Consider the following 26,785-nt stretch of genomic DNA (forward strand, 5'->3'; position numbering starts at 1 on the left):
TACCTTTCACCTACTTAATAGTTAATGAAATAATGAGGGACCTGCTCATACCTGGCTATGAAACAGGTTGTCAGTCAACTGTCTAAATACTTTTGAGCCCCTTGAAATGGGGGGGGGACGAGGGGACCATGTATAAAAAGTCTGTCATTCCTAAATGGCTGATAAAATATTTCTATTAAACCCTTTATATTAATGTTTCAGTCATGCAATTATTTCTTAATTTCAAATACATTGGGGTGGCAACCAGAGCTAAAATTATGAAAATGATGTCACTGTCCAAACACTTAGGGACCTAACTGCACTTCATGTATAAATCACAAACACATTTGACAACGTACAGTTGTTTCAGTTCTTTCAAATGACACGCCTTTTGTAATGGTAATCAGAAAAATAAAAATCACTCCTTCCAACTAGTGTGGTGCTGAGGTGCCACCCATTGCACAGCTGCGTTCGGGTCCTAATTTGGGATCCTGAGGTGGTTTGTCTTGTGGTGGGTGTGGCAACGTGCAGGGTCCCAACCTCCTCCTCCTCCTCCTCATATATTGCAGATCAGCCAATGAATCGGGGTGTGGATTTCACAGTCAATTCTAGCAGAAAGTGGGTCTGTTGGCATGGTTTTGGACCCCAGCGGACATATGTAAAAGCACTTGATAGCCATAGACTGGTGGTAGTGTTTTTTCTGCTCGCGAGTGTATAGACTGCTTTGCTTGTATATTTAGCAGTGTTGCCGCTGTACATTAAATGCTTCTAAGGTGTACTGAATTAGACTACTGCAAAGATTTCTTTTATTGGAGCAGCAAAAGTATGTTTAGTTTCAACTGACTGTAAAATACGAATTGAGGGTAGATGTGCAATAGTTTACTAATTATTATTCCTTTTATGTATAGCATCTTGTATTTTTGCTCTCATGTGCCATTAATTTATTGTTTAAAATGTCTTCCTCTGTTGGGAAGCTGCTGCTAAATTTACTTACTGTACATGCATATTTATGACAAAGGGAGATAACTAAGGAAAACAAAATGGATCAATCAGATTTGTTTTAAATGAACTATGCTTTGCCATCAGAGCAGTAGTAGACATGTACAGCATTTAGTGCAGTATTTAACACAAAAGCAAAAACGCAGCTGTAAAGAAACCAACTCTGTTTGTGTTGCAGACAGACGCCATGATGTAAAGCCATGTCTGACTTGTATGAACTGCTGATGTGTTTGTTAAACCTCTTTATGATATGTATATAAGGTTTAGAGACTGGATTGAGATGAGTGTGTGTGTGTGTGTGTGTGTGTACAAAGATTGTTTTCTAAGTGGACCCGTCCAGGCCAACTGTGGTCCTGTTTCTGGAGAAAAAAAACAAAAAAACAAACAAAAAAACTGTAACTTTAAAAGGGAATAAAACTGGAAAATGCAATTTTCTCAATGTCTTATTTGTGCAAACTGCAAAACTCATTCTTATGACATAGTCTTCAAGACAAAAAGGTTATGGCAAGACCAATAGATTATTTAAAAATGATCAATTTAACACACAGTGTAGCCTAGAAACAAGCAACTAAGATAAGGCATATAGGAACTGCAAATTGAACAAGAATAGTTGAATCAAAGTCATTTATTGCGTTACTGTTACAATTCATTTTTGTTTTATATTCTGTAGTGTAATGACAACGTAGTACAAATAAATACACATGCCAAACAAAGCAACGTTATCAGCACACAGTCCATTCCTGAGGGAGCAGACATGAAACGTATAAATAAGCAGGACCTTTGTTTCATGTGGGATTGGTTTGAACAGATAGGACACGTTCAGCTGCTCAGTGTACAACACAGTCATGTTCACCCGCCAGTGAAAAGTATGGCCAAATAAAGCTAGGTACTCTGAAATGTTAATAGATTTTATTACGTAAAAATGTTTCATAAATATATATGTAAACAGTTAACTCACGTAGGTTTCGAAAAATCAGATAATTAGGTCAACAATGAGGCATCATGATCTCACTCAATTTCCCTTTTAAATTCCATTAAAAGAACTTAATAATTCCCAAGACTTTTTCAACAGCACAAGGACTTATCTGTTTGGAAGATTTGTGACACACATCATTTTTCAAAGCAAATCCAGCAATGACACATTCACCTTGCATTCCTTCATTCGTGTTCCAAATGTCCATTAAAAATTCATATATTATAGCACAATCCATCCAGGCATGATCAAAACTTTAGTAAGGTCAAAATATATGCTTTAAAACACCCGTAATAAACAAAGACACAAAATAGTCAAGCTCCCACTACCAACAAAACAAAAAACAAAGCAAAAAAAAAAACCCCAAACCTAGGAGAATCCTGACGCTCTTTAAGTACAGTACATCATTGTGTCATTTGCATAGTATCTTAACATTCCAATTACACATAAAGTGCCGACAATTTACGACAGGACTGCCCCACGCCACGGACATTCATGCTACGCTCATCTTTACACATGATCTGTCTTGGGCCAAGGAATTAAACAGTAATACATATTATAAATTCTTTTGGGCTGCTGCTGCTGTTGAGAAAAAAAAATCATGAATTAACAAATAGTTACATTAAATAGAAGAATCTATGTCCTCTAAGATAAAGCTCGTCTCCTGGTATAACTCATTTAAATTAAATGTGGTCAAACTCCAAATGTCAATGTACTGTTGCCACCAAGGAACTGAATTCCCAGTCAACGCATTAAACAGTCACCGGCCACACAATTCGTTGGCTGCAGTACACTTCTCCCTTTTCTTGGGCAAGATTCCACTGTATGTGTCCAGAATTTAATGCATCCAAAATATAGAACAGTTTCAATGATGACAATTGGGGAAATGGCAGAATTTAAAGTGGCCAATACTGGGTGAATGCATAGTAACACTGCTCACAAATTTAAATCTGAGAGAGACAAAGTCAAGAGGGCACACACACATGCCTGCTTTTCAAACACAGCTACACCTAACTGTATTACACGCTTACTTATTGTTTAATCTAACAAATGCACCCTCTTGCAAAAGTGACTTTTAGAGACTTTCCAGTTCTCAACATATTAAAATGTTTTATCTTTAAAATATGCAAGCAGTCAAGGCTATGTAATACTTAACACAGGAACAGTACAGATTTCTATATGAAGACAGAAAAATGAAAACTCAATGAAATCTTTGTCCCCAACATTGAATTCCTTTTTTTTTTTTTGAATGACTTAAAAATCATATCTAGAGCACAATTATTCTGTCACGTATAGGTAGGGGTAGGGAGTCAACTATATCATTCACTGTTGTCCCCTTTCAAAAATACTTTAGTAATACTAAAAAACTCACTAATAATACAATTATTTTAAATCATTTTCAGTTTCATTTATCAAAATCAGTCCCTTTCAACAATCTATCACACATTTTTTGGTATTCTTATCAAAAACAATTACATTCTACCGAAGATAAATGATTATTCAAAAAGGAGGAACAAATTCTTATTCTGTTGGACTGCATCATCATCATCATCCTGAAACAAATCACTAAATCTAATGCTAACCATTTTTATGCCAAGAAATGTGGCTTTAACTTAATTTTATCAATAAATAACAACTTTGGTAATTTAATTTAAAAAAAAAAAAGATCCACTCTGGACAAATGGTTCCTTTAGTTGCAGGAACCAGACACATGTAGGTTCAATGAAAGATACTTGTAAAACGGAGTTAAATACCTCGTGAATATGAAAAAAAGCTAAATTGGTGCAGGCCTCACAAAAACTACTGTAAACTAGCTTCAGTGCAATCTCAGCAAACCGCGGTGATACTGATTTTTTAGTAACATGCCAGGAAAGCAGCACAGGCTGTCACGTCAGATAGGCTTGTACAGTAATGAAGTGACATACTTCTTCTTATATCTGTGAGTAGCACTCAGCACCATCACCCCATCCTGGAAGAGAATTCAGAACAAACAGAATTTAGTTACAGACGCAGAAACAGTGCAATAGGAGTGAGTATACATGTCAATATCACGGTTACTGTGTGACTTTTACACAATGAAAAATCCTTTGGATAATAGCAAATGAATAGCAACATGTCATTCATCTATAAAACTCATACATACGGTTGGAGCATTTCAAATTAAATTAGTAAATAACACTAAAGCACTGTCAATTTCATTTGACTTTTTTTGACACTAATCAACAAAAGAAGACTCTTAAATGTCAAAATGAAAACTGATCACTGGAAATGACCTAAATTAGCAACAAATATAAAAATAGTTGATGACAATTATATTAAAGTGATACACTACAATCATTAGTGAGGCAGCCGACTGGTTTTGGTAGTCACTAATTCACCTCGTAATGTTCCCCTCATGCCCACACTCGTTTCTTTCTTACTTGCTCTGATTCCCCCTCTTGTTAAATTATAATTTCTATACAGTGGAATCAAAGTGTAACGTCACGTTGGGTGGAACGCAGATACGCTGTAGAGGTCACCGCGGAATATGTGACATTAATTTTTTCACATGTATACCAGTTTGTTTAAGTTAACGGTAAAACCTTTATTGGGAATTGATTGCACTAAAGCTGCAATTTTGAGTTTTTGTAGCAAATATTAACAATTTCCAACTGTTCCTCCATTAAAATGCAGTCAACTCTATTCCCAAATCCCACAATGATTAAACACCACAGTATCTCTTACATGTACACATATTTATCATTATTCTAAAAAAAAAAACAAACAATTAAAAGTGCTCTTTACCCTTTAATCAACATTGAAAAGATAAATATAACACACATGCTTAGCTTTGTAGTCCACTAACTCTTGAATTACCAATAAGTCAGTTCCTTTGTAATCAAGAAGTCAAGGGATTTTTGATTACATTGTACATAAAAAGCTCTATCCTATGAATCAGATTTTTTTAAAAGGAGTTTTCATTAAAGAGTTGGCATATATACTCTGGAAAATGTTCTGCAATTCAAAACTACACTGATTACATGAACACCAGAGAAGTGCCCAGCAAGCAAAAAAAGACTCATTATCTTATATTTAAACCATTCCAGCTATAACTTCAGCGGAGTTTTCACGAGTCGTTTGGAAATGCAGCACCTTCACTGCAGATAAGCAGCTTACAGGTCAACTGCTGATTGCTGTGCTTGGCGGTCTCCTCTGCCTTTCTCAAGCATGCAGGTGGCCTACAGCCCCAAAAGTGTACACAACAGTAAGCCAAAAACAAAAGGGCACTGTTCCTCCTCTGGTACATTTCATAGGTATGTGCAAAAATCAAGTATTCTTCAATTACAATCCTCAAAAATTTCACGTTACATTAATTTGCAGTCTAAAATTTATGTCACAGTTTGGCAGGAGTAGGGGGAGACCATAAGAGAACAGACAAAAACTTCCAAATTCTTCAAATCTTGTTCTGCTGTCTTTTTAGGAAGAGAAATGTAAGCTTCCAAGAGAAGTGCCAGCCCAGTAAGGTCTCGTGTAAAAAGCTTTCTACTCCTTACAGTCATGTGACCTTGGACTACCATAAAAAAGGGACAAAAATAAGATGAGCCCAAGGCACACAGCAGAGGAACACTTCTCTTTTAACCAAGGCACTGATGGTTTCAAATTCGGAAAAAGTAAGGACTGAAATGAATGAAACCGTGAACCCACTATATCCTAACTACAGGGTCATAAGGATCTGCTGGAGCCAATCCCAGCCAACACAGGGCGCAAGGCAGGAAACCAACCCTGGGCAGGGTGCACACACACCCACACACCAAGCACACACTAGGGACAATTTAGGATCGCCAATGCACCTAACCTGCATGTCTTTGGACTGTGGGAGGAAACCGGCATACCCGGAGGAAACCCACGCAGACACAGGGAGAACATGCAAACTCCACGCAGGGAGAACCCTGGAAGCAAACCCGGATCTCCTAACTGCAAGGCAGCAGCGCTACCCACTGCGCCACCATGCTGCCCCAGTTATAATCACTCTTCTCTTAGTAACACTTCAAAACTCTGAACGAATGAAAGATTGAAACTTTAAATATTTATACAGGAATGGCCATAAGTGCTACACAGGACCAAGATACAGAAAATAAAAATAATGAATGCTCTACACCTGATGCAAACTATCTTGTGCCAATGCACGATTTCAGAAATTTGCTTAAATCATTATTGCAAAAAGGTGGAAATCCCTACTTTGCAATATGCCTAAAACTCTTTTACAATGCTTTAAAACCTGCTTAAATTTTAATCTTCCTGTAATATTTCATGAAAATAAAATCATACCTTTATTGACAGTGCATAGAGATGATTTAGCATTACATGGTTTGGTTCAGGCAACAAGGCAGGGTCACACTAGAAGGAAAAGAAACATACTCTTGAAATGCTAAAAACATGAGTTGTTCCCATCCACCCATTACCAAAACCTGCACAATTTATTTCAGAGCCATAGAAGAAGAACCCTGTCCCAGCAGCCCCAGGGAACCCTACACGTTGATTCAAGACTGCTGGGCAACTCACATTCAAGTATAAAGGGCCAATACAGAATCCCCAATTAATATCACATGAAAAACCCACGTATGACACTGGGAACGTATGCAGATTCCACACTGACAATGCCTGGGCTGGGATTCAAAGCCTTCAGATTTGTGCTCGACTATTTCATTACCAAGTAAAGCGTTGGGCATTCATATTACTTGTAATCATTGCTTTAGTGTTCTGTCAAAGGATTTGGTCTCACTATCATTTTATAATCTGGTTTTCCTTGCTGACATTAAACTGGAACTTTTACAGCAGATATGCATTTGTAAATTCTGGTGTCAGAATGAAATGTGCATAGTCTTACTCTTCTCCACTGCCATTTGGTCCTAAATTTTGAAGTTTATAGTTGTAAACCAATTTATTCAACACATTCATTACTTTAAAGTATGGAAAGTATTCAGACCCCCTTCAATTTTTCACTCTTTGTTATATTGCAGCCATTGGCTAAAATCATTTAAATTAATTTTTTTCCTCATTAATGTACATACAGCACCCCATATTGACAGACAAAAAAAATAATTTTTGAAATTGTTGCAGATTTATTAAAAAAGAAAAACTGAAATATCACATGGTCCTAAGTATTCAGACCCTTTGCTGTGACACTCATATTTAACTCAGGTGCTTTCCATTTCTTCTGATCATCCTTGAGATCACCTTCATTTGAGTCCAGCTGTGTTTGATTATACTGATTGGACTTGATTAGAAAAGCCACACACCTGTCTATAGAAGACCTTACAGCTCCCAATGCATGTCAGAGCAAATGAGAATCATGAGGTCAAAGGAACTGCCTGAAGAGCTCAGAGACAGAATTGTGGCAAGGCACAGATCGGGCCAAGGTTACAAAAAAATTTCTGCTGCACTTAAGGTTCCCAAGAGCACAGTGGCCTCCATAACTCTTAAATGGATGACGTTTGGGACGACCAGAACCCTTCCTAGAGCTGGCCGTCCGGCCAAGCTGAGCTACCGGGGGAGAAGAGCCTTGGTGAGAGAGGTAAAGAAGAACCCAAAGATCACTTTGGCTGAGCTCCAGAGATGCAATCAGGAGATGGGAGAAAGTTGTAGAAAGTCAACCATCACTGCAGCCCTCCACCAGTCAGGGCTTTATGGCAGAGAGGCCTGTTGGAAGCCTCTCCTCAGTGCAAGACACATGACAGCCCGCATGGAGTTTGCTAAAAGACACCTGAAGATTCTCTGGTCTGATGAGAGCAAGATAGAACTTTTTGGCCTTAATTCTAAGCGGTATGTGTGGAGACAACCAGGCACTGCTCATCACTTGTCCAATACAGTCCCCACAGTGAAGCATGGCGGTGGCAGCATCAACATACTGTGGGGGTGTTTTTCAGCTGCAGGGACAGGACGACTGGTTGCAATCGAGGGAAAGATGAATGCGGCCAAGTACAGGGATATCCTGGACAAAAACCTTCTCCAGAGTGCTAAGGACCTCAGACTGGGCCGAAGGTTTACCTTCCAACAAGACAATGACCCTAAGCACACAGCTAAAATAACGAAGGAGTGGCTTCACAACAACTCTGTGACTGTTCTTGAATGGCCCAGCCAGAGCCCTGACTTAAACCCAATTGAGCATCTCTGGAGAGACCTAAAATGGCTGTCCACCAACGTTTACCATCCAACCTGACAGAACTGGAGAGGATCTGCAAGGAGGAATGGCAGAGGATCCCCAAATCCATGTGAAAAACTTGTTGCATCTTTCCCAAGAAGACTCATGGCTGTTTTAGCTCAAAAGGGTGCTTCTACTAAATACTGAGCAAAGGGTCTGAATACTTAGGACCACGTGATATTTCAGTTTTTCTTTTTTAATAAATGTGCAACAATTTCAAAAAATCTTTTTTTTGTCTGTCAATATGTGGTGCTGTGTGTACATTAATGAGGAAAAAATTAATTTAAATGATTTTAGCAAATGGCTGCAATATAACAAAGAGTGAAAAATTGAAGGGGGTCTGAATACTTTCCGTACCCACTGTATCAGTAAATGAATATTGCTATTTAAAGGATTTTATAGTCCATTTGCATTTAACATTGTTTTTGTTCTCTGCATAATGTTGTCTTCTGTTTTGCTTTAGCTATATTATAACTGTAAATGAATGTTGTAAATGAAATATCAAAGCTATATTTATATATAAAGCTGTTTACTAAACACTCTGAGCTGTTGTCTAGGTTGCGTTAACATAATAAAGTAGCTTAATTCTTTTTTTTTAGCCTTTGTACTGTTCAAACACTCAATCAAATAATCACTCGGTGTTATCACTCCTACTCACTGGAATTCTTTCCTAGGTCTGCTTGTGAGGCTTTTTCTCTACTAATTTTAAAATATATTACCTTCTCTCTGTGGATTTTTCATTCTTGTAAATTTAACTATAACTTATTTAATTCCAGGTTTATTACCATGTTTATAGAATACATAGTACAATTTAAATTTTTATATTTCCTTACAACAGTTAAAAAAAATAAAATTCTAAAACCAAATCACATACACCCCAAAAAAAAAAAAACTAAATATAGCATGCAAAATAGTGCATACAATTTCACACACAATATTTGCAGGTATTTCTTTTTGTATTCTGCGATGATTCATGCTGTTAATTGTACTACATAAAATATTGACTCAACATGTAAGCCAAGTGTGTTGTGTAGTGATACTCACTAAAGCTAATGATTTTTATTTATTTAGAGCAAATGTCTTGGATCAAACATCTGTCAGATCAAGGAAAGTTGGGAAGCATGGACTGGTACAGGTGTGTTGCCACACCCACTACACAACAAAACACCGTGTAATCCCGGTTGGCAATCCCCTAGGCAGACATGTAGTCCAGTCCCACCTTCCAGAAATTAACATCTATCTGCCATCTATCTGTGTTATATGGGCGTCCTTTTGGCCTGGTCGAGTCACTCAGGTCCTCAGCAATGAGGATCCTGCGAGACGGATCACTCTCGGGAAATTGTGCCACATAGCTGTAGTGCCGTAACTTACACTGTTAATGTGCCTCATTTGGGACTCCATAAGCAACTGCTTGTTTGACACAAAGTCAAAACAGCAGTAGCCAAGGATTCTCCAAAGAGACACAGTACTGTAGGAGTCCAGTCTTCATCTCAGGTCACTGGATAGTGTCCATTTTTTGTAACCATATAGCAAAACAGGAAGCACCAGGACTCTACAAACTGGGACATTCATGCTTTTGCAGAGATATTGGGTGCACCACACACCCCTTTCCAGTGAGCTCATGACCCCCTTTGCTCTTCTAACCCATCCACTGACTTTACAGAAAGAGTCACCAGAGACACGGATGTCGCTGCCGAGGCAAGTAAACCTCTCAATGAGGTGTCTTCATTCCTTCTGCAGACAGACACACTGTTGATGGCTATGCCCAAGAGTTCATTCATTATAGGCCTGGATGTTGGTTTTAATCCAGGATATTCACATTCCCAGACACTTAAGACTCCACAAAGATCACAGCATTGTTGGCAAAGTCAAGATCAGTGAATCTCTCTTCACCAACAGATGCCCCACAGCTGCTAGACCTTTTCCGTTTAACTAAATGTTACTGAACCTTCAATATTTTCCCCTCTAAAAAGAAAAAAATAACACTTAATATATCTTAAAAAAGCTAAATTAAAGAAAAAGTTGTTCTAAGTCAAATTTTGAAGCACAATAGAATGTTTAAACATAGGAAAATATGTATGGGGGGGTGGTCTCCGGTTATGGTGGTCTTGACTTACAGCAATTCTGCAGAAACAAACGAGCACATAAACCCCTTAGCTGATTTTCAATTAATTGTCATTTACCAAAATTTTTTTACTTACAAACAAAGCAAATTAGCTTTGATGCTGTCGGATTGTCGGAGCTATCAATCATTTTGTGTTTTCATGTACACTGTTACTGTGTCGTTACCAAAAATTGTTGGATGTTTAAGCATAAGGTCAACATACTTTTCATACCTATGGTTCATTTTTGTTTAAATTCTTATTTTTTTTGTGATTTAAAATACAGTAATATTTCCTCACTGTCAATTTTTTTAATAAGTCTGTAATTTTTTTTCTGTAAAATAAGTACTAAAGCATTATGTATTTAAGCCAATTTTTACATTGATATAAATTTACAGTGCAATTTCCAGCTTACATTAAAAATGAGTAATGAACATCTATAGAACTCGTTCTTAACTCAAGGCCTGCCTGAATTAAGGTGTAACAAATTATGATGAACTTACGGAAATGTTGGTGTCCTTGTTAAGTATCACCTGTAAGAGATGTGGAGGTAGAATTGGCGGAGACTTAAATCGTTCCTCAATCCGAAATGTGTAAACTTCCTGGCCATAGGGGCCTGGGGGTGAACTCGAAAGATCTGGACACAGGAAGGAAAAACAGTTGATGTTAATCAGCCTCAAACTGTTTTTAGATTTTGAATATTGTAAAAAAAAATAAATAAATAAATAAAAATAAAGAACCTAATTTACCTGATGAATCAGAGCATTCAAGTGAATCCACTTTTAAGGCATCAAACACCTCAAAGTCAGATTTCTTAACTTGTATTAAGTTATTGATAGTTCCCAACTGACTGGTAACCACTGGCTGAATTTGAAGGATAGGATATAAAGAAAAATATGTGTAACTACCAAAATCTCACACATGCAAAGTAAACAGTGACGAGAAATAAAGCAATTTAAAAAAAAAACAAAATAAAATTCGACAAAGTCTTACCTCTGATGGATCATGAACCCATTGCCCGTCCACAAAGAATTTATACTGATGTTCCCCTTCTGGTAGATCCAAAATTGCAACAAAGTCATTATGGCTGAAAACAAGCATAAGTATAAGGCCAACTGAGATGATTTATGAAAGTCAAAATGCAATATAAAAAGCATTCATCCTGGTAAAATGCTGAAAACACATTACGTTAACTTGGCTTTCTCCTAACTTCACTTTAACTTAATCCTGATACTCTGTATGTTCAATTCATCATAATAACATAGTGGCTCTAAAATCCGTACTGACCCCAACTCTCTCTTCTGTTTATTTTTCCGGTTTCTTTGTGGTGGCGGCCTGCGCCACCACCACCTATTCAAAGCATCATGATGCTACAACATTGATGGACTGAAAGCCAGAAGTCTACGTGACCATCATCATCAAGTCCTTCCATGACAACCCTGAATACAAAGAGGACTGTTTCACTTATGTTAGGTGGATTGCCCAGAGGGGACTGGGCGGTCTCATGGTCTGGAATCCCTACAGATTTTATTTTTTTTTTCTCTAGCCATCTGGAGTTTTCTTTTTGTTTTTTCTGTCCACCCTGGCCATCAGACCTTACTTATTCTATGTTAATTAATGTTGACTTATTTTTATTTTGTACTGTGTCTTCTATTTTTCTATTCTCCATTTTGTAAAGCACTTTGAGCTACATTTTTTTTTGTATGAAAATGTGCTATATAAATAAATGTTGTTGTTGTTGTTGGTAGTGAGCGGTATGGTCAAAAATTAATATGGTACAATTAAAACATCTAATAGCTTCTTTAGATAACAGATGTAATGCATTTGTATATACTTTTAAAGACTGCAACCTTTTTTTAACAAATGACAAATGTAATAATGAATAATTGTGCACAAAAGCACGCCTCCTTTTCCAGCTAAACACTTGTTAATACTCTGCTATTACAACAGATTTAATAGCAACTATACATCATCTCAATTACTCACATTGTAGCCAAGCAAACAATGGCAATAACACACATTTTTCCGTCTGCTCTCCTACCCTACTTCAAACAGCCAGTTTTAAACTTACTGTACATACATTGTTAATCCTGCTTAATCAAATGCATGATATGTGTGTGATATGTACTTTTTACGACAATATCTTAATTGTTGTTTTAACAATGCACAGGCTGAAATTACCAAGTATGTCACTTTGTAAAAACCAATCAAAAACATGCCTTGAGAGTTCTCACATTCAGTGTCTCATGTAACCTAACAGGATAGACTACTGCATGTGCAAAAAGCGAGTGCATAGGCATGTACTGTCTGCACACCACAAGTTAAGTTAGTTTAGCTGCCTAAAATGAGTGAGGAAATGGCGCCAGGGGCTAAAAAAGCCTCACAATCTAAGGTGTTAGATTTAATTGCAAGAGGTGGATCATCCTCACTCCCTTGGAGATGGTTTTGCTTTGAAAAGACTGATGTTGCTCAAAAGATATCAATCTGTCAGATCAGTTGCCATTAAAGACAGCTCAACAACAACTTGTTTCTCCATCTGCCAAATTACTACTGCAGAGAATATGAAAAATATGAAAGCTTCAGGAGTCAGCTGTTCATAACAGGTATATATCACCTAAGGTACAAGCACAGAAACACACTCTGCAAAAATGTGCCATACAGTAAGAAATGCAACAGATGGTGTGACATAACAAACACCATCACCAGTTACAATACAAAAGATATGGTGCCAATTCAAGCGGTTGAGAGGGATGGTTTCAAACAAATTTTGAATACTTTAGACCCAAATGCATATTGCCTGGCCGAAAATATTTCAGTCAGACAGCTCTGTCCAAATTGTATGATTCACGTCACCAACCTCTGACACGTAAACTACAGAAGGTTTCACATTTTACCACAACAATGAATTTATGGTCAAGCCGAACATCCAAGCAATACCTCTCCTTGATAGTGCATTTCATCGATAAAATTGAGGAGCTACAAAGCTACTGTCTGCAAATATCCTGCTTCTTAGGAGGCCACATAGACAACATCATTGCACAAGGTCTGAAAGATGCACTGGCATCATGGTTGCCGTGAGAAGACCGCATGGTTTGCATGACAACAGACAATGAGGCTAACGTTGTCAGTGCACTATGGATTAACAACTAGAAGAGGCTTCCTTGTTTTGGGCATAGGCTTAATATTGCCATTTGTGAGTAATTTGGGTTCCTATATAAATTGCAAATTAAGTGAAATTGATCTTGCATTTATTAGATGTTTAAAACAAGAAAAAGGAACGAAGTATGGAAACTTGCAAAAAAAAGTACCTGTGCATCTCTGCCTCAAGCAGCCCTTCTGAAAGAGCTTACAGCACTGGAGTAAATATTGTAACATGTAACCGTGCTGCTCTGAAGCCAGATGCTGTGGATAGACTGGTGTTTCTGTCACACAACTTGAAGTTTCCTATTACTTTGCTGTTGCTAAACAGTGGCTTATCCACTGCACCATCTCCGCTGACACATGCAGACAATTGAGCAGTTTTTTTATCTTCAGTTTTATTCTTGAATAACAGCATACTTGTTTTGTTAACCCTTTTGTGAAGGTGTTTCTAGGATATTTGGGCTTCAGTCTTCACACATCCTACACTTTATGTCAAACATATGTCGTTATGTGAAAACATTTTCTGTTTTAGCTGTGTGTTCAGCATTCCTTGCCTCGCATTTCCTCTGTAATTCTATAGTTACACAAATCGTTATAGACACTGAACACACATGAAATGTATGTATTTCAAATCACGGTATTTCATTACTTATATAATTCCTTACAAAAGCATCACCACATAAACACTTCCAACACAGACTTGAACTGTGAAGATTGCACCAGGGTGATGCCTTCATCTGACTGATTGGGGGGGTGGGGGGTGTAGCACGCTGTGTTCTGCTAATCTACACATTTGCAAAACAAAAGCAGGCTATTAGTGGAGTGATAAGGAGCTACAAGCTTCTTGCTGCATGTCAGGAAATTTTAAGGTGGTCAGGGACAACAAAAAAAAATCGTAAGCTTCAGGGATTCTAGTGTTAATAAAACCAAGCTAGATCAATAAGACTTTTACAAACACATTTTTAAAAGGATGCAAAATATTTTCTAATTATCATTATCATCCAAGTCCCAGAAAATATTGAGATATAATTTTTTGCCAATATTGCACACCCTTAATTAAAGTCAGCCTACACTCACCAATCAGGATAAACCGCACATGAATCTGGGTAATATTCTTTAAGGGGAACACTCCCTTATTACACACAATTCAGATGCAAGTCCATACACAAAAACATTATCTTTAAGACTGTTATACATAAAAAGTTTGTGCCATGGTGGTTAAGGCTTTGAGCCTAAGTCTTCAAACTCTGAGACTGGGGGTTCAAATCCCACTACTTACACTGTGTGACCATAAGCAAGTCACTTAACCTGCCTGTGCTCCAACTGGAAAACAACAGAAATGTGACTAATTATGTAATAGAAATGCATTTCTTAGTTGATGCAGCCTTTTAATATTGTCTACCCAGGTGTCTCCTATGCTCATCATTAACTGTCACTGTTGGATTACAATTAAAGGAACAAACTCCACAGAAAAACGGAATTAAAAGTAAATGGACAAATAAGAACTAATCATTTAAAACTATAGGCCAAAAATACAATGGTTTCTACACTTCTTATAAATGTAAATCTCTGAACACAGACTAAGAGAAAAAAATAGACCATTGAATAATTAAAAAAAAAAGATTTTTAAATTGAGACAAAGGAAGTACAGATAGTAAAACTGTAGTGGTAGTGATGCTGCTTTGTAGTAAGGAGATTGTGGGTTCGCTTCCCGGGTCCTCCCTGTGTGGAAAGCACTTTGTGTAGTGAGAAAAGCGCTATATAAATGTAAAGAATTATTATTAACTGGATAGAACAAAAATCTGCTGTCTCAGTAGGTCTCCAGGACTGAACCAGACAAAATCCGAGTCTAACTTTGTCCTATTTACATTTGTATGTGTACTCGTCTTGACGGTGGCGCAGTGGTAGCGCTGCTGCCTCGCAGTTAGGAGACCCAGGTTTGCTTCCTGGGTCCTCCCTGTGTGGAGTTTGCATGTTCTCCCCGTGTCTGTGTGGGTTTCCTCCCACAGTCCAAAGACATACTGGGTTAGGTGGATTGGCGATTCTAAATTGGCCCTAGTGTGTGCTTGGTGTGTGGGTGTGTTTGTGTGTGTCCTGCGGTGTGTTGGCACCCTGCCCAGGATTGGTTCCTGCCTTGTGCCCTGTGTTGGCTGGGACTGGCTCCAGCAGACCCCCGTGACCCTGTGTTCGGATTCAGCGGGTTAGTAAATGGATGGATGGATGGATAGAAGAGAAAAAAAGTGTACATGTGACAATTACTAAATTTGCTCTGGTTCACAAATAGTTTGGATAATATGCTGGGAAAAGAGAAAGATGTAATACAAGTAACGGCGCACGTTCTTGACTTGAGCATTCATAGTTTTCATCCTTTCTTTCTATGTACATATAGCATTTGTCTGCTCAGAGGTTGATGCGCTTGCTGCTTCCTGAGCAGCTCTTCTTTTCTCCACCCTAGCAGCCTGCTGCTCCTCTTCTTCCGTCGGCATCTTTTTGCGTCAAAACTGATTAAGTTAGTTTTTGTGTTGCAATTACTTAGTATGTTTTTCTTAATTTCTCACTTAAGCTGGCACTTAAATCATCCTTGAGGCAGATTGAAGACTTAAGATATGAAGAGGTAAGGCAAGTGATCGTGAAGGTGGTAGGGAATGAGAACGGCGCATGCACGGTCACCCTTCTGCGCGCTGCCGAGAGTTGATTCTATAATAAAATAAAATAAAAATAAAAAGAGTAATAAAAATCATCACCCCGAGAGCAGACAGTAGACGTCAGGTTGTATGTGTGTACCAAATTTCAGGTCAATAGGTCTAACGGTTTGCGAGCTACATGTGATTTAAAGTCCTGGACAGACAAACTGACAGCCACGGTAGCGTATTATATAAGAAGATACTGCAAGAATGATTTGAAACATTAGGATAAAAGTAATAGTGAGCCATAAAATAAACAAGTTTCATTATCAGCAATGACTGGCATCTGGTTAACACTAGAATTACCAGAGCCTACAAAAAAACTCGTAGGTCCGTCCCTCCTTAAATCGCTTCTTAAAACCGTTCTTACCTCTCCGCCAGTGTCTTTTGTTAATCTAAATGTGCTGATAAAAGAAAAGCTGCAAGTAGCCGGCTATTCCATCCCCCCACCAACTTAGAACGTGCACAAACTTCTCTCAGCTCACACCTTGATTGATTATCTGGGAGTGAAGTGGAGTTTTAGAGTTGAAATAATAGATCATTATTTGGAATACACGCATTTCACGTGTGTTCCGTTTCTACAGTAATCCGTGTAAACACATTTTTAAAACAGAAACGTTTTTCATATTGTAGTAGTAAATGACAAAATGTAAGCATAAACTATATAATGTATGAAGCCTGAAGTCCAAATATCAAACACTTTCACAAAAGGTACAAATATAACAGAACAAGCATGCTTTTATTCAAAAATATAACTGCAGAAAAAAGCCGCCTTAGCATGCCACATTGACAGACACTTACTACAGCTGTCACGGTAGCGTAATGGTATCAGCCGCTGACTAGTACTCAAAGGGTCATGAGTTCGATCCCACACGTTTCAGTTTTGAGAAGTAAACTGCACTTATTCTTACTAGTTTAGAATAAAAACATGCATTTGATTTCAGTGTGTAACAGCCGATGTAATTTATGATACTTGTAAAGGTTAGGTTTTTTTTTTTATTCACTTTTCATTCTCTCAGTCGCGTTCAGGATCCTTCCCTGCACACCCCCACCCCTCCCCATCTGAGAATGCTGATTTCACATAAAGCATACTTGTGACTGCATTCTCGTACCAATGCTTGCGAACTGAAGTGCCTGCGTGCACTTTTCGTGGTATTACACGTCTATTGAGCATGCCCGTGTCGCTCAAACACAGGAACATATGTTGGTGTACAAGTTTAACAAAACAGGTGCACTTTTATTCTAGACTATAAGTGAAGAAAAAATAAAGCAAGTTACAGTAGGCGGTTGATACGACAGCTTGCGTGGTGCAATGCTAAGAACTGCTGATTTCGATCCGTGCTATATAAAATCATCACATTCAAATATTAACAATTCCCACACACCCTTCCTACATTCACGACATGTGTACTTGTTGCAGTGTACACATCTCTCTGTGCTATGGTTCCTATTACACTGAATGAACACCTGACATTGTACTTTCTTCCCTATATAAATCACATTCGAGTATAGCGCGTCTCCAAATAAATCACATTCGAGCTATAGCACGTCTCCAAATAAATCACATTTGAGTTATAGCGCGTCTTTATGTGAAAACAGCATTGTCATTTATCATGCATTTACACTGGCTCTTACAGACTGACTGAAATCAAATGTATGTTTTTATTCTAAAATAGTTCAGTACATGCAATATTATTTGAAAACGAACAGCGTCAGATCTGAGAATTCCCTGTAATTTGCAGCTCTATTCATTATCTCAAAACACCACGCACATTCACAGTAATTCCCAGTTATGTCCACCACTCACACCCACGCCCACAACCATACAGAACTGATCCCACATCAGATAATTTCCAGTTCCTGCATAAATTCACACCCGATCTGACGCTGTTCGTTTTCAAATAATATTGCATTAGTGCGATGATGTTTTTACATATATTGTCTCTTTCTTTCAGGTGTGTAATAGAAACCACAGCATAGAGAGAAGCGTGTACATTGCTTCTTACAGGAAAAGGCAATGGAAAAAGTGCACTTAAATAAAAGTGCACTTTTGTTATACTTTTACACCAATATATGTTCCTGTGTTTGAGCGACACGGGCAGATGGGGAGTGTCTGATGATTGCATATAGCGCCAAAGTTACCATTCTCTCGCTCTTTACCATTCTCTCCTCTGCATGTCCTGGAGTACAAAAGAAACAGCATACAGTAACATGCGGGGACTGGCAGGAACACTCAATAAAACTGAATAAAAACAAAATCAAGTGACAGTGAGATACGAAGAAGGCAGCTTCGCCAGCATTTGTGTGTCAGAACCCTTTGGGGGTGGGGGGTGCGTTAGTATGCATCGTGGTACACTGCAGAGCTATAGCGCGTCTTTAGTGAAAACAGCCGTGTCAGACGGGGTTGTATGGATTGATTCTGAATACGACTGAGAGAATGAAAAGTGAATTTAAAAAAAAAAAAAAACAAAGCTAACCTTTATAAGGATCATAAATTACACCGGCTGTTACAGACTGAAATCAAATGTTGTCTTATATTTGTACCTTTTGTGAAAATATTTCTTTGATATTTGGACTTCAGGCTTCATACATTATATAGTTTATGCCTACAATTTGTCATCTACTACTAGAATATAAAAAACGTTTCTGTTTTAACAATGTGTTTACACAGATTACTGTAGAAACGGAACAGACATGAAATGCGTGTGTTCCAAATAACAATCTATTATTTCCACTCTAAAAATCCACTTCACTCCCAGATACTCAATCAAGGCATAGGCTTGGAGAAGTTTGTGCACGTTCTAAATTGGTGGGGGATGGAATAGCCGGCTGCTTCTAGCTTCTCTTTATCAGCACATTTAGAAGACAAAGGACACTGGCGGAGAGGTGTGAAGGGATTTAAGAAGCGACTTAAGGTGGGACGGATTTACGAGTTTTTTCGTAGGCTCTGGTAATTCTAGTGTTAAGCAATTGGGTTTTAAACAAAAACCTGCTGCCACTGCAGCCCTCCAGGAGAGAACCCGAGGACCGTTTTATTAAAGTAAGAACTTGTATTTCAGTGCTGTTCATTCCTGCTTTGTTTGCCTGTTGTGTGATCGCTCTCTCTTTATCTTGTTTGACACTTCTTCAAGCTCAGTCCCTCTCCAGGTCAACCTTTATTGGTTATTTTGCAGGTCTTTCTTTTAGGCCTTGTTCACACGGGCGTTAAGTTTTTGGATTAACGAACTTGCTCTGAACGTCCTAGACGATTATGTTGCATTTTGTGGTGGCGATCGATTGACTTCTACACCGGCGTTCGTTTGTCTCTGTCTAACGCCAGCCTGCAGCCCAAATTGTAGTTTGTGTGTTAACCTGTGGAGGCAGTGTCGGGAACTGGATATGAAAGCCCTTGTTTTATTTGATGTGCCTCCTTTCAATATGGACCATTTTGCTATGTTAGATATTAATCTTCTTGTTTTAAAAATACTCGTAATACGGCGAGGGGGAGAGAAAAATTGCCGCCGCTACTGGGTTCATCCTCTGACTGCACAACGTCGGGTTAAAGGAAGTTTTTTGTGCTTTATGAAGAAATGCGAAAAATTCCGCGCAAGTTTTTTAATTACTGTCGGATGTCGGTTTCCACTTTTGATTGTCTGCTGCAGCTGGTGCAATGCCACATTGCATGCCGATCAACCAATATGCGACTTGGTGTTAGCCCCGAAGAGACTACTTGTCACTTTGAGGTAAGGAAACAGTAGACGAGTGTGCGCTTACACCGATGTTATGCACTGAAATGCTCCCCCCCCACCCCCGCTCCTCCGAAGCGTAAAATAAACGCGCAGAAAACGAACTAGAAGCAGTTTCCTTGCGTTCGTTGGGTTTTGAACGGCAAGAAAAAGCTGCATGCAACGTTTTTTTGATGCCGTATAAACGCAGCGGACAAACGCGACGTCACCAAAGCCCGTGTGAACACTCTCATTGACTCCTACGTGTAGAAAACACTCGGCGCTTGATCCGCGCTCACCGGACGCTACGGACGCAAAGAAAACGCTCGATTTTAACACCCGTGTGAACAAGGCCTTAAATTCACTTTGATGTCAGCCTGGAGAGCCTACCTGTGGGCGGTGTCATATGCTGTCATTCTGCCTGCTGTTATTTCATTTTTATGGCCAAGAGGGTATTATGATGAGAAAATAAAATAACAATCAACAATCAAATTAAATAACAATCAACCAGACCATGGGAACATATCAGTTGTCCCAGTTTTTTGACTAGGCAACTAAGGGAGCCAGCATGACATTATGAAATTCAAAGGATAGAAAAAGAAGCTATAGGAGACTGAAATAACCAAACTTACAGGCTGTAATGGAAGGATTTTTCTAAAGAGAGGGGGGGATCAAGAGAGCAGATGGGCGTTGGTCGCTCAGCGCAAAAACCAGCTTCAAGAAGGAAAAGTACTGGGAATATGGCCAGAGGGTTATGCTGACTTGTTTTTCACTTCGAGGGGCTTCACTATTTTTGTGTGCCTTTTGGTACCAGACGCCGTCTCCGTCAGGATAAAGGGGCATGCTGACTTGTTTTTCACTTCAAGGGGCTTCACTACGCAATTCTTATTTTTGTGTGCCTCCTGGTACCAGGTGTCGTCATCATCAGGACCAAGTGCAAAACAACACCGCGTCCCGTGGAAAGGTGTGTGTGCTGAAACTAATCACTTCTGTATACACTGCTTACACGTAAGCCGCTTTGGGCAAGGACGCTCAATTAGTATATAAGGGAAGGTTCCGCCCTCAGTTTCTTTGGAGGCTCAACCGTGGGGACAGCGCGCACCGCCCGGTAAATGAAAGGCTAAAAGGGTTGATCCTTTGACAAGACTGACAAGCGGGCCCCCTCAGTCTACTGGTCTGGGATGATGGCTCTGGGTCTTTTGATGTATGTTACTGTATGTATGTATGTTATGGTTTGTCTCTTTGTCTATAACCCATTCATATGTATTTAAATGTTATAATTGATTAAGTAAACAAAATAGAAGTATTGGACCTCTTCTCTCTGATTCTTTGCCTACTTATGTTCTAATCCCTTGAACCATTTTCCCGTAATAAAACACAGGCACCTGATACGAAGCTTGATGTGACTCTGATTTGAATTGTTCAGGTTGAATGTTTTCATATTTAAAATTTACACCTGGTTTCTCCTTTAAATACATAAGTAATGACTAAAATAGTTTGAGAATTGATCTGCTGGAGTTTTCCTGTTATTTATAGACATTTAGAAATAACCAATGACTGGTAATGAAATAATCTGTGTCCATTCTAGGTTATGTACTGTCAGGGGTAGAAATTAGCCCTTGGCTTATGTTAGACTGTGTAGTCTTTTTAATGGTATCCATCAGGATACAAAAACCCAACAGGAGTAGCAGGTCCTCGCTTCTGCTGAGGTAGTCTGAAGATGGATCAACATGTAAGTCAAATCACGGCAGGGACACCTTGTGAGCGGAGTGGGTTCTTACCCCTGGTAGGGATTGAAATTCAGGTAGCTAGCCTCGCCCAGTGTTTGAGATATTATTGCTTTGTATCTGACCTTATCTGTGCTGAGTGAATATTGAATAGGTACGTTTTGCATGGTGTATGTGTGAATCAAGGCTAACAGTTAAGGCATTTTCAGTATTTACTTGCCCACCAAAATAAACAGAACCTCAGAGGTTAAAATGCCTTTCATGGACACTTTTACACAAAAAATAAGAACAGAATCCACTTTACACATGATCAAAGATTAATATATTAGTATAATTATTGTAATAGCATAATGTTAACATCCAAGTGGACATTAATATATTAATTGCTTACCTTTTATTGAGTGGGATCTTAGTACTCCAATTGTTGAAGGAGCCAGCAATATACACTTCTTTCCCACCTCCACTCCAACGGATCACAGTGGGCCGAGCTTGTTTTGTAGGTTTGACTTGATCCTCTGAATCTGGCAAAAATTGCATGAATTCCTTCTCACCTGAAGGCTAAAACATTTAAATGCATTATAACAAAAAGCAATTTCATAATTAAATGTCATCTTTTTAAAATGGTAGATAAAGCTAGGGAGTGTTACATGTCTGCAAATCCAACACATTAGACCTCTGTATTCAGGTCACTGAAGGCCATGTACCTTGTATACTTACTGAAGAAAAATATGCCTTTATAAAAATACATCTTTGACTGACTGGACAGGGCTGAGCACAGGAAACTACACAAAGGCACCATTTTTAGAAAGAAGAGAAGGAAGGAAAGTACAGCTGGTTATCCACATAATGAAAGCAGATTGGTAGCTATTCCTGATATAATAAGGTAATCTACCTCAACCTTGGCGTACACCATTAGTTAAGATTCTTTGCTGAAAATTCTAGTCTGAACTGTATAACGAATGGACAGTACTGCTTAGGTCATCATGTTCTGTCTGTAAGCTAATGCCACAAAGATTCAGCAGTTTGCTGTAAAACACAAAAACAGTAAAGAACGTGGAACAAATTTGAGAACATTGCGATTTTAAATTGGACATCAGATTGTATGAGGTGAGCTGAATAAAACACAGCTTAAAGTGGTGACCTGTGCAGTTTATCCCTTAGCGAATTGATTTTTCTTCTAACTTGTGTATTAACTGGAAGCAATATGCGGTTTCTCATACTAGCAATATCTTTTGTCCAGTTAGTTTACTAGTAGATTAATTTGTTGAACAATACAAAAAACAACACTAAACTCATCTTTAAACATAATCTGGTAAATTATATTTTTCAATTCTTGAATTTCTGACTGTACTCTATGATGTAGTCAAATGTACATACAGTACTCCCTGAAATCTTACAAACTGACAGATTTCTGAGATAATACCAAAATTCCACATCAATAAATTTGAGCAAGCCATTCATTCAAATAAAATGTCACTCTCAGCACCTTTGTTTCTACAGTATGCATATTGAAGATGTTCGGATCATCAGTGCTGTCCGTCATACTTTTGTTCTGCTCATGATCTTTAGCAGCTGGAGTACTTGAAGCCCCATCAGTACGGTGCGATTTTGCTCCATGACGTTCACCTGTTACACGGTCACTGGAGGTGTTCCCCATTTCTGATAACTGCTCGTTTCAGCTGCTCCGAATAGGTCTATAGGGATACAGGTAGAGGGCAGTCCACTTTAAACTGTAAAACAAAAAAAAAAAATATAGCATATAATACAGATTTGTCTTTAAATGGAGATTTTGTAAAAATGCACCAATTTAATTTTTTAATTAGAAAAAAAAGGAGTTCATACCAAATTAAACACAGTGAAGAAGTGCTTTAAATTCCTAGGAAGAAAAATGTACTCCATTTAGTTTACTAGTTATGTCCGGATGACTTTACACTGCTGCCTTTTTCGTTCCTGCTATTTATACTTGAGATGAGGCCCAAACATGTGCTTGCTCTTCTTATGCCTGAACCTTTGTTGTTACCTCATTTTGTTTGATTTTTTTTTTTTAAAAAACACACATTGTGATGGAGTCCACTTGAATTATACTGCATCAAAATAAAGACAGTAATTTATATGTTGTTTAACTATAACTATAACTAGTCAGAAAACCTTAGTGTGACAATTGCCATTTAATCTAATTTTAGCAGATGAGAGACATGGCAACACCGACAGCGTTAATATTTACCAAATGTACTGTATGCAGTGAAGACAGTACAAACATGATGAAAACCACACATTTTTTACAAGCAGGAGTATTTTCCTGGGTACTAAGATATACACTCACATCTCAACAGACGGACATGTTCAGTTATTTGGAGACTATGATTGAACCAACAACAACAACATTTATATGGCGTGTTTTCATACAAATGATGTAGCTTAAAGTGCTTTGCAAGATGAAGAAAGAAAAAAACAAAGAAAAATATAAAAATAAAATTAGGCAATTCTGATAAATAAAGAATAAAGTAAGGTTCGATATCCAAAAAAAACAACATCAACATCTGCAAGGGTTCCAAGGCCATGAGACCGCCTAGCCCCACTAGCCAGTATGTGTGAGGTATATTACGGAATGCCACCAATAATCTGAATGAAAGCATCCCTTCATTACAAAGGACTGGCCATAAATGTTGTAGCTTTCTCAGCATTCTTTGTTATGAAATAATGTATCAAGTGGCAGGAAAAACAAAATCTTTAAGCCCTCTTAGATGAAACTGCAACTGAAATCCCCTTGGGATTAATAAAGTATCTATCTATCTATCTATGAAAGGTGTGGAAGGCAGGTTTCCACAAAGTAAACAATGTGGTCTCTCTCTATACTGGAGTCGCAGTTTCAAACTTCACCTTTTTCATATAACAACTGCTTCACTTCTGCTTTTATTGGAAGGAGATTGCCTTTTCTTTTATATATACACGCAAATTATAAATACTCTTCTATGGACAAAAACTTACCCATATGCTCAACAATACAAGTATTATGGTACCATTAGAAGGATATCAGCCTATGCACTAATCACTTGAAAACCACCATGTAGGTCTGAGGTTATCTGGCATATGGTAGATACAGTATGAAGATGATTGTATACACAACATTTTAACTGTTCTCATAGACTCCTTAACCTTATCAGTCCATCATCATTTTAAATTTGATACTGTTCCCACACAAACTATTACTTGCATGAACTCTGTGATCCAGTAATTTACAAATCACCATCTACTGATACACTGTAGAAATGTATACTGCTAGTGATAATATAACATGGTGACTCAAAAAGAATACTATGTTTGGAGTTATGGCCAAGTTTAATATATGAATAGCCAGTTGTTTTGAAGATGTTAAAATAACAGAGAATGCAAAATATAAAAAACACTTTAAGCATATCCCTCTAACAGTGACATTAACTAGCTTTGTGACGTCAAAAACTTCTACTGCTGAGAACATAAGTAGACTGGTTAAAGACTAATACAAGCTGGGCTTGAAAAGACCTGTTTAAGACCCATCTCTGGTTCCTTGTACTACATGATGCAAGTCAACGACTGGCCAATGTTCAAATGTTATACAGGACACAATTGCAAAATGTTGCACCGCAAATGTTTTGGGGCCAACTTGACAAATAATAACACACCATGAAGGCTGGACTGTCACGTTGTATTATTTCATTATACTTTATTGCCATAAAAATGTCTACCACATAGAACTATTTATATGATTTACTGTTGTCTGTGGTCACTATGTGATGGTCTGGCATCTTGTTCTGGGATTGTTCCTGCCTTGCATCCTGTGCTTGCTAAGATGGGCTCCAGCTTAGTTTACAAAAATGGATGGCTGGATGACTATAATGCTCATGCAAAACAAGAAAACCCTAAATCATTAAGTTTCCCCATGGCCTTGATGAGTTACTTAAATGTAGCTACAGTATATTCTGTTAATGAATTTTCTTAGAAAATCCACGTGGGTGATCCTGCTCACAGGATCCTCATTGTTGCGGACCCAGGCGGTGGACTTGTCCTAGGGAAAGCCCACATGACACCTGGCTGTGGCAAATGGATGATCATTTCCCTTGGGGGGGAGGGGACTGGACCGCGGGGCTGCCTGGGTGTTTCCCAAATGGGATCCCGAGCAGTTTCGTCATGTGGTGTGTGCAGCAACGTGCTGTACCAGTACATGCTCCCCAACCTTACCTACAGGTTGTGTCTGTATCATTTTAATACTTCTGTGCTGGTATTAGTTCAGGTGGTAGCAGTGTACTGTATCTTGGTTATCTATGCTCATAGATACACAAAGTATATTCCATTTCTGCCTTTCGCGATTGATATACCTTTGTTGAAATTAAATAGAACTCATCTGTTTCACACGTGCACTATTCAGTCTTTTTTTTCTTCAGTGCGGTTATGAATAACTTCCGTGCATTATAAGGAAGAGAAAATATTCCAGTTGCTGGAATGATGGCGAGATATTCAGCAATGTACACCAATGTAATGCAGCCAAGCACCAGTAGGTGACAGCGCACAACTTGTCTATCGCAGAGACTGTTGCCGCAAATGTCACTTTTTTAATTGTCAAGCGACAACAGTATCACGTGACGGAGAACCCCTACCGGCTTGTGTTTCTATGAGGTTGTATAACGGAAAATAACACAATACAAGCAAAGACTTCTATAAATTAAGCGTTTTCTGAAACGTGTGGAGCCTCCCACTCTCCCCTTTTAGGAGGACACTCTAAGGGGTAATAACAACTCATTAGCTTTTAGGATTTCTTTAGTCAAACCGTAACTCTGTGCACTAAGAGTTTGAAGCACAGAAAAACCATATATTCCAATTAGCCTGGGTAAAACATGCGAAAGGGGGCGGAGGATGAATTGGGCAACGCTCAGACAGGTCATTCAATATAGACACATTCGCAGTTTGCTGTCCCTGATGACGACACTCAGACAATGCCCGGCTAAATTTGGGTCTTCCAAAACAAGCGAATACTCACTGACATTTCACTTTAAAGTCGCATACTTACTGCATCTACATTAGCTGTTTCTGCTGAAGCTCTGGGAATCACCCTCCACACGGTAGGTGTTTGTACTTCACCTTAAAAAGCCTTTGCGAGCTTTCTAAACACTTACCTGACCGATCAAATTATGTTAAGTTTTTGTCTTCTTTCCTGTTGCTTCTGGGAAATAACAGACCACCCCCTCCCCTTCTCTTCACACATTCCTGTTTGACAACAGAAACCCTCACAACGGAGTCTCTACAAAGACAAACAGCACG

At 38.5% G+C, this 26,785-nt stretch overlaps 1 protein-coding gene across 2 annotated transcripts; it reads right to left on the minus strand.

The window, feature by feature from the left end:
* Positions 1-1,585: 1,585 nt before the first annotated feature.
* Positions 1,586-26,785, minus strand: LOC120515229 (5'-AMP-activated protein kinase subunit beta-2-like). 2 transcript variants are annotated; one of them, XM_039736035.1, is made up of 8 exons: positions 26,641-26,785; positions 22,977-23,220; positions 21,882-22,048; positions 11,228-11,321; positions 10,984-11,098; positions 10,738-10,871; positions 6,260-6,328; positions 1,586-3,920 (listed from the first exon to the last, which is right to left on the minus strand). In XM_039736035.1, exons 2-8 carry the CDS (start codon positions 23,145-23,147, stop codon positions 3,843-3,845), a joined length of 828 nt encoding a protein of 275 aa, XP_039591969.1. In that variant the 5' UTR covers positions 23,148-23,220; positions 26,641-26,785; the 3' UTR covers positions 1,586-3,842. The 2 variants fall into 2 exon arrangements, with proteins under 2 accessions (XP_039591969.1, XP_039591970.1); XM_039736036.1 differs by lacking the exon at positions 26,641-26,785 and adding an exon at positions 26,535-26,634.

The sequence above is a fragment of the Polypterus senegalus genome, chromosome 14 (assembly GCF_016835505.1).
Source record: "Polypterus senegalus isolate Bchr_013 chromosome 14, ASM1683550v1, whole genome shotgun sequence".
Classification (NCBI taxonomy): domain Eukaryota; kingdom Metazoa; phylum Chordata; class Cladistia; order Polypteriformes; family Polypteridae; genus Polypterus; species Polypterus senegalus.